Source organism: Elephas maximus, chromosome 4 (genome assembly GCF_024166365.1).
Source record: "Elephas maximus indicus isolate mEleMax1 chromosome 4, mEleMax1 primary haplotype, whole genome shotgun sequence".
NCBI classification, from domain to species: domain Eukaryota; kingdom Metazoa; phylum Chordata; class Mammalia; order Proboscidea; family Elephantidae; genus Elephas; species Elephas maximus.
The window spans coordinates 69585643-69600704 of record NC_064822.1 but is presented as its reverse complement, the minus strand read 5'-3'; the positions used below and the strand labels follow the sequence as shown (position 1 = coordinate 69600704).

General features: G+C 36.7%; 2 protein-coding genes across 2 annotated transcripts; both read left to right on the top strand.

The window, feature by feature from the left end:
* Positions 1 to 8602: 8602 nt before the first annotated feature.
* TAS2R9 (taste 2 receptor member 9) lies at positions 8603 to 9538 on the top strand. Its single transcript, XM_049884833.1, has one exon. The coding sequence runs from the start codon at positions 8603 to 8605 to the stop codon at positions 9536 to 9538; it is 936 nt and encodes a 311-aa protein (XP_049740790.1).
* A 2261-nt stretch (positions 9539 to 11799) lies between these two features.
* Positions 11800 to 12757, top strand: TAS2R8 (taste 2 receptor member 8). The gene is given in 2 exon segments (XM_049884832.1): positions 11800 to 12705; positions 12707 to 12757. Coding segments are annotated over 2 exon segments (957 nt in total).
* Positions 12758 to 15062: the final 2305 nt, after the last annotated feature.

Sequence of the window (15062 nt, the reverse complement as noted above, 5' to 3'; positions counted from 1 at the left end):
CTAGGAAACCCTATGGGGCAGTTCTGCTCTGTCCCATAGGGTCACTGTGAGTTGAAATCAACTCAATGGCCTTGGGTGGAGGGTAGTGGTGGTTCCTGCAGATCATAGAAAAAGCATATAAATAGCTACTCTAAAAAGGTGCAATTCATTCAGTAATTAATAATATTGTCATACCATCAAAATAAAGATACTGTATGAAAAATAGAGGAAAAAATAGTTAAAACTCTGTAACATTAACAGGTATCAAAAATTCACCAGAGAAATGTTAACATGGAGTAGATAAAAATTGCAATCAAACTTTCATCATGGATTAAAAACAAAAAAAGAATTAGTGGAGAAATTATCTCTATGAAGAAATACCACAAAGTAAAAATTCAAAAACTCAGTTAAGTGGAGATAAAATACAAACTGATAAAAATTCAGGTAAGAGAAGAAAAGATCAAAACCATGGCAGAAGTAAAAAGTATAGTGTAATTAGTACATAAAGTGGAAAACTATAAGAGACATATAGACTAGAAATGAGAAATGCAAATGAAATGAAGCAGACCTAAGGAAAGAGTCCAAATGATTCAGGCAAAAACATTAAATGTCTAAAGTAGGCCAAAAGAGATACACCATATGGATAATTGGACTCTCCAAGGCAAAAAAGCAAAATAATTAAAAATTGCAAATATTTAAATACATAATTAAGTAACTAATTCCTGGAAAAAAAAAAAAAAAGACTTCATGCTAGAAAATATATTTTAAGACTATTATCACCAGGGTAAAAGACCCAGAATGTCAATACTGAGACACTAATAAAAGTGTTGGATAGAAAAGTCAACTCATATGTTAGAGATAATAAAAACCTGGCTAGCAAAATTTTAACCTATAAGCTACTGGGAAAGAGGTTCTGGAGAATATAGGTCCTGATTTTTCTTTTCAAAGAGGGGGAAATGGTTGTGATAACAGGTTCACAATAGATATTCTACCAGTATCTCCACACATAAATAGTAGGATACTTTAATAACATTTCTCAATTTATCAATTTATCGTACCTCAAGTAAAAAAAAAAAAAAAAAAAAAGTAGGGTTAAAAAAAAAGTAGGGTTAAAAAAAAATAACATAATCATTAAGGTAGATTTGGAGCCCTGGTGGCTCACTGGTTAAGAGCTTGGCTGCTAACCAAAAGGTCAGCAGTTTGAATTCACCAGGCACTCCTTGGAAATGCTAGGGGGCAGTTCTACTCTGTCTGCTCTGTCTTATAGGGTCACTATAAGTCAGAATTGACTTACAGCAACAGGCTTGGTTTGGTTTGTAAGGTAGATTTGATTGATATTTATAAAAATCAGTACTCTGAAAGTAGGATACTTTCTTTTCTCGAGAGCCCTTGAAAGATAAACAAAAATTGACTAGATGTTATAAAACAAAGAAACCTTCAACAAATACCTAAATAAAAGGTATTTTTCTGATGGCAGTGCAAAAAATATTCACAAGTATTCCAGTCCATCTAGAAGTTGATAAAATCTCTCTTTAAAAAACCCATGGATTAAAAATTAAACATTAATCTAACTTAGAGAATATCTAGTAAACAATAATAAGAAATGTACTACATATGAAAATCTATGGGGATGCTCTGTAGAAGGTCCCCAAGACACCCCAAAGTTCAATGATTCACTAGGAGAGCTCACAGGACTCAATTTGTAGTTATAATTACAACTAAGACTTATTATAGTGAAATTATACAAACCAAAATTAGCAAAGCAAAATGGTAGAGCAAAGTTCAGAAGAAATCAGGTGCCAGATTTCAAGTATCCTCTCCCAGCGGAGTCACACAGTACATGCTTAATTCCTCCAATAATGCATTGTGACAACATGTGTGAAATTTTGTTCACTAGGAGAGCTCATTAGAGATTCAGAACATAGGGTTTTTATTGGTGTCTGGCCCTGCAAACGTGGTCTGCCTACCACACTGCAAAATTCCAGACTCACAGAAGGTAAGCAGCTGTTCAGAATAAAACACATTGTTTACACAAAATTTAGGCACAATAAGCCACTCTTATCAGGAAATGGGAGCCTTCTTGAAATCCAAGTGCTCAGAGGCCAGCCAAGGACTAACCTTGCAAATATGCCTTTCTAAGGATAGCAGCCTGAGGCCTGCGGTGTTAACACTTTTTAAAAAGACACAGATAAAGCAATGATCAAGGGGCAACTCATAGCCTTAAAATGCATACTTCAAAAAATATTCAACTCAGAAAAAGAAGAAGAAGAAAAAAAAAGCCTACAAGAAAACATACAGAAGGATTAAAGGAAAAAATATGTATGCTGGAATATATGAGTTAGACAATACCTTTTTTTCTGGGAAGACAAAAAATTAATATAAACCATAACTAATCTAATTTAAAAATAAAAAGTAACACTACAGTGGCCATCTAAGATGCATCAACTGGTCTCGACCCACATGGAGCAAAGGAGAATGAAGAACACCAAGGACACAAGGTAATTATGAGCTCAAGAGACAGAAAGGGCCACATAAACCAGAGACTACATCATCCTGAGACCAGAAAAACTAGATGGTGCCCGGCTATAACTGATGACTGCCCTGACAGGGAACACAACAGAGAACCCCTGAGGGAGCAGGAGAGCAGTGGGATACATACTCCAAATTCTCATAAAAAGACCAGACTTAATGGTCTGACTGAGACTAGAAGGACCCCGGTGGTCATGGCTCCCAGACCTTCTGTTAGCCCAAGACAGGAACCATTCATTCCCAAAGCCAACTCTTCAGACAGGGAATGGACTGGAAAATGGGATAGAAAAAGATGCTGGTGAAGAATGATCTTCTTGGATCAAGTAGACACTTGACACTATGTTGGCATCTCCTATCTGGAGGGGAGATGAGATGGTGGAGGGGGTCAGAAGCCGGTGGAATAGACACGAAAAGAGAGAATGGAGAGAAGGTGTGGGCTGTCTCATTAGAGGAAAAGGAATTAAGAGTATATAGCAAGGTACATGTAAATATTTGTATCACTGACTTGATTTGTAAATTTTCACTTACAGCACAATAAAAATTTTAAAAAAAGAAAAAGTATAGCAGGGGAACAAAGCACAAATACATAATTTTAATTTTTTAAAAGTGAATATTTATACATGTATAAAATAGATAGAAAAATATATCTTAACTGATACCAAGCTCAAGAATTAACAGAAAACATAAATATACTGATATCAATAAAAGAATCAGAGTGTTGTCAAAGAGTTACAACCCAAAAATAGCTCCAGGCTCAAATGAAAACCAAATTCTATCAAACTTTTAAAGAATAGATAATTCCAACACTATTTAAGCTGTTCCAGAGTATAGAAAAAGAAAGAAAAACTTCCAAAAACTTTTATTAAGTAAGCTACATATTGATGAAGCTCAGTCTAATCTTACTGCTTGGTGTTGAAATATAAATATCAAATAAAAATTATAAATAGGATATTAGTAAACAAAATGGCAGCAGTTTTCCTAAAATAATAGTACTCAAAGACAAAGTGGAGTTCATATCAGGAATGTAAGAATAACTTGAGATTATAAAATCGATCCAAATAGTTAACCAGATTTATAAATCTTAAGAAAAAAGCATATTATCATCTCTATAAACTTGGAAAAGACATTTCACAATTGCATTACTCATTCTTGATAGTAGCAGTTAATAAAAGTGGAATTTATAGATATTTTATTTATATAGCATCAATGGAGATGTGGTAAGTTTCACCACCTTCATTTTTCAAGTCTTTGATGATGGAGTTAATGTTGGCAATTCTACCCAAATGAGGTATTTCTTTTGGTTTATTATTATGCTAGTACCAAAAAAACAAAAACCAAACCCAGTGCCATCGAGTCGATTTCAACTCATAGTGACCCTATAGGACAGAGTAGAACTGCCCCATAGAGTTTCTAGGGAGCCCCTGGCGGATTTGAACTGCCGACACTTTGGTGAGCAGCCGTGGCACTTAACCACTACGCCACCAGGGTTTTCTATTAGATCAGGAAATTCAGGGGCTTCCACTTGAACCTTCAACCATAGTAACCCTAACTCCATGGGTATGACCGAGAATGTGGGGAGTTTTCCACTTTTCAGTTATGTCCGTGCCAACCATACATTCAGGAAATGGGAAAATAATGACAGAGTAGGGTCACGAGACCTGTTTGGCTCACTATGGTTCAAAGTTTGTCAATATCTAAACACCATAAGCCTCTGTTTTTTGTTGGTGAACCATACTGGTGTTAGGAGTCCTCAAGAATTGGTGTCAATTTCGAGTTAATGTATACGACTCTATGGCACTGGGTTTTTTGGGGGGTTAATCCCTTAAAGTTCTGGGTATTTTTGAACCATCCTAGTCAATAGCATGAGGAGAAGTCTTGGAAGACTTGTAGTATATACTTGTGGCAGTGCTGCAGAGTCCTTCCTCAAGGGAATCTTGCCTCTTCAGTCAAAGGGTTCTGGATTTGGACAATGGCTTAGGAATGTGTAGACCACGTGAAAGCCATGAATTTTCCTTGGATGACTGAAGTTCATTTTCCGACCACCAGACCCAGAACTTCTCCAGTTATAAAGATCAAGTCAGATTTCAGTAGATTGCCCATCTCTTTCATTCCTAAAGCCACCATCATCAATAAGTCAAAGATACCTGAGATTCAAAATATTCTAATCACCACTTAGTCCTTGCTATTCAGTACAGTATTTGTGTGCATCTTATCTCTACCTGTTAAGCACTGATACTTCAGGAGCCCATCATTCTCATTGAAACTGGAAAACCCATCTCATAATAATTCAGTTATATGTACAATTAAGTTTTAGGTCCTAGAGCTACAAAAAATAAGAGCTTCTTTTAGAGCCACCATAGAAAATCTCTGATTTTGTGACCATTATATGAGTTGAAAATTTAAACTTTGAATTATCATAAGTTCTCCTATGTAGCTGGAAATAGCCATGCCACTCACAGTCCTTTAGTCATTATTTATACAATGAGTCAAATGCAGCAGCCACTTGATTCCCAATTATCATTTAAATAAGGTTGACATCTCAGAAGGGGGGAAATATTACCCAATTAACATTACTGGAACAAGCGGATAGCTGTCTGTAGCAAAATAAATTTGGGTCCACGATTGACTGTGTGTGTGTGTATTTGGAAACCCTGGTGGCATAGTGGTTAAGTGCTACGGCTACTGACCAAGAGGTCAGTAGTTCGAATCCACCAGGTGCTCCTTGGAAACTCTATGGGGCAGTTCTACTCTGTTCTATAGGGTCGCTATGAGTCAGAATCGGCTCGGCAGCAGTGCGTTCGGTTTTGGTTTTTGGTTATATATATATATGATATACATATATTCCAAATTGGTTAAAAATTTAAATGTAAATAAAAAGCAAATAATGAAAACAATAGTGAAAAATGTAGAAACATTTCAACTTTTTTTATGACCTCAAAGTCCTGAACTCATTTTAAAAAAGACTGATAAAAATGAATATGTAAAATTTGAAAACATCTGCTTGCATTAAAAAAAAGAAAGAAACTCTACACAAAAAGGCTAAAGACAATTGACAAACTGGGAAAATGTTGGTAACTTTCCCTAATCTCCCTAATACGTAAAAACCTCCTCGTTGTTGTTGTTGTTAGTTGCCGCCAAGTCAATTAAGATTCATGTTGTCCCCATGCGTGCAGAGTAGAATTGCTCCATTGGGTTTTCAAAGCTGTGACATTTCAGGAGATCACCAGGACTGCCTTCTCAGGCACTTCTGGGTGTCTTTGAACTGCCAACCTCTTGGCTAGTAGTTGAGCACTTAATCGTTTGTGCCATACAGAGACTTCTAGAAATTCATAAAAAGGCAGAAAAATGAGAAAAGAATATAGGTAGTTCAAACACAAAACAACAAATGCCGGCGAAGTTGTGGGAGGTTTGGAACTCTCATACATTGCTGGTGGGATTGTAAAATGGTACAATCTCATTTCCTTTTTCAGGAAACAGTATGGCACTCCCTCAAAAAGGTAGAAATAGAAATACCTGATGATCCAGCAATCCCACTCCTAGGCATATAAGAGCAGTGACACCAATAGACATGCACACCTATGTTCATTGCAGCTTTATTCACAATAGCAAAAAGGCAGAAACAACCTAAGTGCCCATCAACGACTGAATGGATAAACAAATTGTGGTACATACATATAGTGGAATACTACACAACTATAGAGAATAAAGAGGAGTCTGTGAAACATTTTATAACATGGATGAATCTGGAGGACATTATGCTGAGTGAAATAAGTCAATCACAAAAAGACAAATATTGTATGGTCCCACTATTATAAAAAGTCAAGAATAGAAAGCAGTGTTCTTTGATGGTTACCAGGGTTGGAAGGGGAAGGAGGGGGAATCACTTTCTAGATAGGAGATGCTTGTTACTTTAGGTGAGGGGAAAGGCAATCCCAAATATGGGTGAAGTCAGCACAACTTGACCAAGGTAATTGAAGACACTAAGAAGTACATGAGGAAAAGGGTCAACTTTGGTAAATGCTATAGCATATACAATTTTGCAACAACAGTAAAAACAATCAAAAAATACGTGTGTGGTTATGTAGGTAGATATGGGCGCATATATGTGTATAGGAAGGCATATGCGAGTAAATGCACGTATACGCATAGATGTATCTGTAGGCATATATAAATACATGTTTGTGTGTGCTGCTTATATACCCACATATGTAATTAACCACATAGATGGCAGTTATGGAGGCTTCCTAGACATATCCAAACAACTCACAGGATTGGTTTATTGCATTAAAAGGCTTGGGACTGTAGTCTTGGGGGACAGCTTAGTCAACTGGCATAATGTAGTTCACAAAGATAATGTTCTACAACCTAGCTTGGTGAGTGGCATCTGGAGTCTTAAAAGCTTTCGAGACGCCACCTAAGATACAACTATTGGTCTCTACTCTTTTGGCCTCTTCTCATATGGAGGAAAAAGTGTAAGAAATCAAAGGTTCAAAGAAGAAACTAGTCCACTAGACTAATAGCACACATGAACCACAAACAGAATGGAAACAATGAGAATGCTGACCCATTGTAAAAATTGTAACTAATGCCATGAAAAAATTTGTATAAAATTTTTTAACAGGGAACTTAATCTGCTGTGTAAACTTTCACCTAAAATGCAATAGAATATTATTTTAAAAAGAAGAATATAGACAGTTCACAAAAAAAGAAATCAAAATAGCTCTTAAATATTTAAAAAGGTACTAGGCCCCTAACCCCACCTAATGGATAGTACTCTTTGTCCCCAGTTCCTATACTCAGCTTCTGTTACTACCAATATTCTCAGAGTACTGTATGTGCAGATGATAAAAAGATGCTGGGGCATTTATTTGAGTTCACCTCATGACATTTCCCCCTGACAGAGCAGCTTCTCCAGTTATACCAAAGTCTGAAAGGCTCCAGATTGTGTATTAAGTTGGTGAAATATTAAAACCAATGGAAGAAGTTCTCAGTATAGTTTGGTCCATTGTTTTATGGATTTAGATACCATGTGCTTTAAGTCATAAAACCAAAAAGATGGCATATAAATAATAAAAATCTGATCAGATGTATGTTTTACCTCTGAAATAGATATCTGTTCTTATGAAAGCATAATAAAGAAGATATACTCACATTTTATCAAACCATAATAGGTTGCATACAAATATAGATTCTGAGGTCGAATTCCTACTAAGAAGAGTTGACTGACACAACCGAGTATCTTCAGTATCACTGGGCAAAAGAGCTAGAAGTTGAGTAGCTGAGAGGTAAGGTTTTGGAAATTGAAAGATAAGTTCCTTGCCACACCTGAGGTGACTAGGAAAGTGTTTCAGGCTTTTAAGAATATTTTTTATGTTGAATAAAGCCAGAGAATAACAAATAGACTTTGGCGAGGAATTTCATTTTCTAGACAGGGTGCTTGGTAAAACATGTGCCTTATTATATAAAACACAAACTGTCTTTTAAAGAAAACTGAAAACCACTACTGTCCTATCTGAATTGTCCTAAATAATGAATTTGATGTTACTTTACTATTTAAATTATTAATTTTAAGGTTCTACATTTTTAATTCACTGATTATTTTTAAGCCCCCAAACCTGCATTTGTATAAAATAGAACACAATTTAGGGAAACTTTACAAGTAATTTGAGAAGGTAATGACATCAAAATTGTCCATTTCCAAATGAGATTTTAGTTACATTTTCCAAGTAATTGATTCCTTCTTGAAGTTCCTACTTCATACCTAAGACTGATAAATCTCAAATATACAGAGCTTAAAATGAGGAAGATTGTGCAAATGTAAGAAATCAGATCCATTCCCATTTGCATCTTAGAGCCTTTCAATCATCATTATACACGATGGAAATTACTGGCCTCGATCAGTGAAGTCTTTAGGCAGTTCTAACCCAGAGAAGAACTGGCCATCTTCTTGACCTGAATCACAGCTGACAAAGAGAATGATGGATAAAAATAATTGCAGTCTGACCTAAGTGGCAGACATATTTATCATTCTGCAATGATCACCTGGAAATCAATTCATCATCAGTGATACTCAAAATCGGAGCTCTCTGCTGACATGCCAAATACAATGGAAGTCATATATATGATCCTGATTGCTGGTGAATTGGCTATAGGGATTTGGGGAAATGGATTTATTGTAATGGTTAACTGCATTGGCTACCTCAAAAGAAGAGATATCGCCTTGGTAGACATCATCCTGATCGGCTTGGCCAGCTCCAGAATTTTTTTGTTGTGTGTCATATCTTTAGATGGCTTTGTTATGGTACTCTTTCCAGATACGTATACTGATGGTGAACTAATGAGCATTTTGGATGTTTTCTGGACATTTAGCAATTATTCAAGCATCTGGCTTACTTCTTGCCTCAGCATCTTCTATTTACTCAGGATAGCTAATATATCCCACCCAATTTTCCTCTGGCTGAAGCAAAATGTTAACAGGGTCATCCTTGGGATTCTTCTGGGGTCCTTGGTCCTCTCCTTACTTATTAGCGTTTCAATCAGTTTCCATTTGCATGATGATTTCCGGTATCTCTTCAAGGACAATAACGAAGAAAATATAACTTTGGAATTTGAAGTGAGTAAAACCCAAAATGCTTTGCAACAGGTTTTCCTGAACTTGGGAGCTGTAGTCCCCTTTATCCTATCCCTGATCTCATTTCTCTTGTTACTTTTCTCCCTATTTAGACACACCAAGCAGATGAAACTTCATGCTACAGGGTCCAGAGACCCCAGCACAGAGGCCCACATGAGGGCCATAAAGGCAGTGCTCATCTTTCTGCTCCTCCTTGTCATGTACTATATAGCCTTTCTTGTAGTCACCTCTAGCTTTCTGATTCCTCAGAGAAAATTAGTGGTGATGTCTGGTGGCATAATAACTATCATTTTCCCATCAAGCCATTCGTTCATCCTGATAATGGGGAACAGCAAGCTGAGGGAGGCTTTTCTGAAGGTGCTAAGGCTTGTGAAGGGTTTCACAACCCTTTGTTCATAGAAAGATTTGGGCAGGCTCCTGAATAAAAGAAGAAAGAAATCAACAAAAGACTTTCTTCTTTTGCTCAAGTGATGGCATTTATTTATTTTCTTATATTCTATGGGAAATCATTAATATCGATCATTATTCTAGAGATAACTTTTGTGTTCTGTTACATTTCTTTTTGGTTTATTCTTCAATGTTATCATCGAACCACTGTGTTTTCTTGATCCTTGTAAGAAAAGTAAATCTAAATTCCACACTAATGTTTTATACCATTGCCTAAATGCAAAGATATTCTGCTTCCTTCTGCCATGTTACTGGCAAAGGAAAGAGCCTTGATGGTGCAATGGTTAAGCTTTTGGCTGCTTGGACTTAACCAGCTCAGCGGTTTGGGCCCACCATCTGCTCTGCAGGAGAAAAGACCTGGTGATCTGCTTCTAAGATTTACAGCTTTGGAAGTCCTATGGGGAAATTCTGTCTTATAGAGTCAACATGAGTTGGAATCAACTCTACAGCACACATCATGGATAGTGGCAAACTCAATGAGTAGAAGAATTTCAGGCAAACAGGCTGTGGGGAAGAGACTTTAGAACACGTCAGCCCTTCCTACAAAATCACTCATGTAAAAAATGGTCTACATTATCTGAATTAAAGACCAGGCCTCACCTCTTCTGCCCTATTCCATTCATTTCTGAATGGCTTGTCCTGACCAGGAGGGAGAAAAAGAGTCTTCAGTGAGATTCTGTCTAGGAAAAAACATGATGTTGGATAAGTGGTATGATCTCAAGAAAGAAGACCCGACCAGGAAAGGGTGTTTTGCACCAATTAGGGATGTGTATAACAGGACCACCTTGGGAAGGAAGGTTGAGCGTCTCACTGATCGGGTTGTTCCATAACTAAACCTAGCTGGCAATGGCAGTTTTAGGAGTCAGTTCTCAAAAGATTCTTTGGCATGCTTTCTAACCTTCTAGGCTCAGGATTTTTTCCATGTTTTCCTCTTCACATCTCTCTTTTTTAAATTTTGTTTGCAGTAATATTTTATGAACAATTAGGTTTTTTCGGTATGAATTTCATGCTTTCCTAATGCACATTAGGCAAATGTAAGAAGAGAAAAAAAAGACTATATATGTTGTTTACACTGGAAAACTATTTAAATACAAGAATAAAAACTCTATTGTGATTTGTATTGCCTGATTCAAATTTCTTGTGGGCTAAGTCGTGTTTCCCTCCAAAGAATAAATCTAGTAATAAGTCTAATAGAATAATACTGTTTCCTGGAAGTATTTTTTTGTAAAAAAAAAAAAAAAATATTTATTTGTTTGTTTATATGCCCATCTAGAAAAATGACTACAATGTGAACTGTGAGATCACAAACCTGAGAAAAGGGGTTAATTGGAACTAGATAAATTTAAAGTGTTTATTTCTTTAATTTTATATGAAAATTCTTATTATTCAAAAGACAACATTTCAAGAATTGAATTGTCATGGAGAACACTTCTCATATTAAATAAAACTAAAGATAACAAATCTTTATCTGGCATCTTTCACAATTCTAATCAACAGCTGTACAGAGAGAAATTCTTAGTAAATATTTCCACGAGCCTGTTTTGCCTGACTAGTAACTCTGTCATTTATAATTACATTTGATTCATATCCTTCCTTAATTAACCATCAAAATGGAGGCAAAAAATATAACCCTCTGGCTGAATGTTCACTCTCTACAATGGATTGTACTAACCGTTTCCAAGCCTAAAATCCACGTCCACCTAGGAAACCTGATTTGTGGGTAATTCATAACCTGTGGTGATAAAAATTAAGTTTCATTTGCAAATTCTGATTTTTATTAAACATATTTTTTTGGTGTGGCTCCCTATTCAAAACTCAGTTTGATGAGTCCAAATATGCATAGCTTATAGGAAAAAGCCTATTGCAAATTTATGAAATAAAATCTTGTCGCATTTGCATAAGAGCAAACAGTTTCAGCCGAAAGTTTTAGTTACCACTCACAAAAGGGTAATAATTACAATTTGCCAAGGCTACAAATAGCTGCTTGAGCTGTTTGTTTGGAACTGTCAGTTCATCGAGTCTTCATGAATATAGAAACAATCTTATTTCAGAGGAAACCTGAAAAACTTTTGGCAACAATACCAAAGTCAAAATGATGACAAATGAAAATGCTGTTCCATGATACGAAGATTTCATTTATCATTCTCCAGCCGGGCATCTGTGAGTTAGCACATCTGCAGTGACATCTGAGGTCAGGCGTTCTCTGTACAAACATGCTCGGTACAGAAGACGGCATCTTCCTGATCATAACAACCGGAGAATTCATAATAGGATTATTGGGGAATGGATTTATTGCATTGGTAACCTGGATTGACTGGGTTAAGAAGAAAAAGCTCTCCTCAGCTGACTACATCCTCACCAGTTTAGCTATCTCCAGAATTTGTCTGATCTGTGTCATAGTACTAAATATCATCATACAGATATTCTACCCTGATTTTTTTTTTAATGAAAAACTAAGGATAGTCATTGAGACCTTCTGGATGCTCAGCAATCACACAAGTACCTGGTTTGGCACTTGCCTCAGTGTCTTCTATTTGCTCAAGATAGCCAATTTCTCCCATCCACTTTTTCTCTGGCTGAAGTGGAGAATTGACAGAGCTATTGTCCACACCCTTTTGGGGTGCTTGGCCATCTCCTTGTTGACCTTCCTTATGCTAGTAACGATAGTGAGTTGTGATTATTGGTTTCATATAATTGCGAAACAAAAAAGCAACTTCACTGAATTGTTCTATGTAAGTAAAAGTGATCAGTTTAATGTACTGACTCTTTTCGGCTTGTTGGGAATTGTCCCGTTTACTGGGTCCTTGATCTCACTTTTCCTTTTAATTATATCCCTGTGGAGACATACTAAGCAAATGAAACACAAAGCTACACGTTGTAGAGACTCCAGCACAGAGGCTCATGTGAGAGCCATGAAAACTGTGACTTCATTTCTTTTCCTCCTGTTTGTGTACTATTTGTCTTCTTTATGGTCAGCCTTTAGCTACCGTGTGACAGAAAAAAGGGTAGCTGTGATACTTGGAGAGACTATAACAATTCTCTATCCCTCAGGTCACTCACTTATTTTAATTCTTGGATACAACAAGCTGAGGCAGGCATCTGCCAGGATGCTGACATGTGGAAAAAAGAGCCTGCATGACATAGAATCTTAGTCTTATACATAGACTTTAAAAGCATTTCTTTTTTTCTAATAAAAATGTAATTTTCTTACTCATTCTCATTATTTTCCAGTTATTCCATTTATTTTGGGTACATATGTTTAAGTGTTATTGAGCCCTATTAACAAACAATGAGGCCCCTGGGTGGCACAAAGGGTTTGTGCTAGACTACTAACCTAGAGATTGGGGATTCAAACACACCCAGGGGCACTGCAGAAGAAAGGCCTGGTGATCTTAGTCTATAAAGATTACATCCAAGAAAAACCTATGGGGTAGTTCTAGTTGTTAACACAGGAGATCACCATGAGTTGGAATTGACTAACAGCAATGGGATTTTTTTTTTTGAGGTATCTTTCTGCCCCAGACATTCTCATTTTCACACACCCTTTCCTTCAGATACTTCACAGAGTTCACATTTCTCTTTTAGTCCTCTCACTGCAAATGTTAGGCATGTATTGTTTAGTTAAATCCCTTTAAAATTTCCATTGGACCAGGATGAAGGCTACCTGAGTTGTACTTACTGGTTTCTCCTTTAATTTTACAATTTTTTAAAATTAAAAATTAAATTTGTAAAATTAAAATTAATTTTGTAAAATTTATTTTTTAGTTTTACTTATCTGTCCAAAAATCATTGCCGGCCCTTATTGTTTTCCCTTCTTAGCTCAGCTGAGTCACTCAGGTTGGGCTTATGAAGGAGGACCTCAGCTCTCCCCTGCCCAATGTCTACTTCAGTTTCTTGGTTATGTACATCATCTCTCTCTTCCCAACTGAGTGACGGTGCTTTAGGTGGTCTCCCAGGTAATGATTTCCTGGTTTGGGCACCTCCTATTCATTTCTCTTGAAATTAAATTTCTCTTCAAATAACTTGCTTTTCGGGCAGTACCTGTGTAGAAATTGAACTCCCTCTAAGGGGTATTCCTAAGTGCTCTTCACAGTATTGTTAAGAACGGGGTAAATGGTATTGGTCAAACTGCTTCTCTCACTTCCTTGCCTGAACATCACCTACAGGGGTTCTTTCTACTTAGGACTTCAGAAAAGTAATGAATTGTGAAAAACTTAGCCTATACTGTGGAATAACTATATAAAAACAAAACAAATCCCATTGCTGTCAGTCAATTTTGACTCAAAGCAGCCTATAGGCGGAGTAAAACTGCCCCATAGGATTTCCTAGGAGCGGCTGATAGATTCGAACTGCTGAACTTATTGGTTAGCAGGAGCTCTTAACCACTTCTCCACCAGGGCTCCATGAAATAACTATTATACTGCCACTAAAAAAGGAATGTATGTCCATAAGGAAGTCCATAAACGGAGTCCCTGGGTGATGCAAACAGTTAAGCATTAGACTACTAGCTGAAAGGTTGGCAGTTTGAGTCCACCCAGAGACACTTCCGAACACAGTTCCCACGATTTGCTTCTGAAAGGTCAGAGTCATTGAAAACCCTATGGAGCAGTTCTACTCTTGCACACGTGGGGTTGCCATGAGTCGGAAGCGATTTGATAGCAATTAACGACAACAATACCTCCGTAATAGATACAGAGCAAATCATTTTTAAAAAAATAAAGAAAGATAACAGTCATTGATAAAATATTGTTCTACTTTGAACATCAAATCCCTTCTCACAAGAATATTATCCAAACACCCGGTCTGGCATATCTAAGGTCATGTCTGTTCTAATCTGGCTGGGCATTTTTGCTTTTTCTCCCACTATTTTCTCTGTCTAATTCTGGTCAATTTCAATCTACCCATTTCCTTTTATTATAACTAAAATACTATATTCCTGAAAATTATCTAGTTTTTCTGTTTAGAATTGTGTAAAATTTACTCTCTAATGTACCAGTATTTGCAGTCCTAAGTACATAAACTTCATCAGCTACAGTTCTAATACCTCAGCTATTTATGTTTCTGTTTGCTGTGTGTTGAAGGAGATTTGATGCTTCTGCAATAAAATGCTGTATATCAATATATTCTATGAAGTACTTGTATATTCTATGCTGGGAAGAACTTTATATTCTTCAGCAGTTTTAGATAAAATAACGTTTTATAAGATTAGTGCTCTGGGCAGATTCCTTCCCCCGCCTCCCCATTAGTCTGAAGTCCTTTCTTCCGTGTTTGTTTTCCCTTTCATACTATCAAGTATCTCCAGTGACCACAATGATTGGAGTTGAAAGTAGGCTGTATATGACAAAATGCTCTCTATTATAGGTACCCCCCCTCCAACTGTAGTGTCATGGATTGAATGGTGTCCCCCCCAAAATATGTGTCAACTTGGTTAGGCCATGATCCTCAGTATTGTGTGGTTGTCCTCCATTTTGTGATT

Bases quoted from the DNA above. Each gene is read 5' to 3' on its own strand.
- TAS2R9 (XM_049884833.1), top strand. From the start codon at position 8,603: ATGCCAAATACAATGGAAGTCATATATATGATCCTGATTGCTGGTGAA.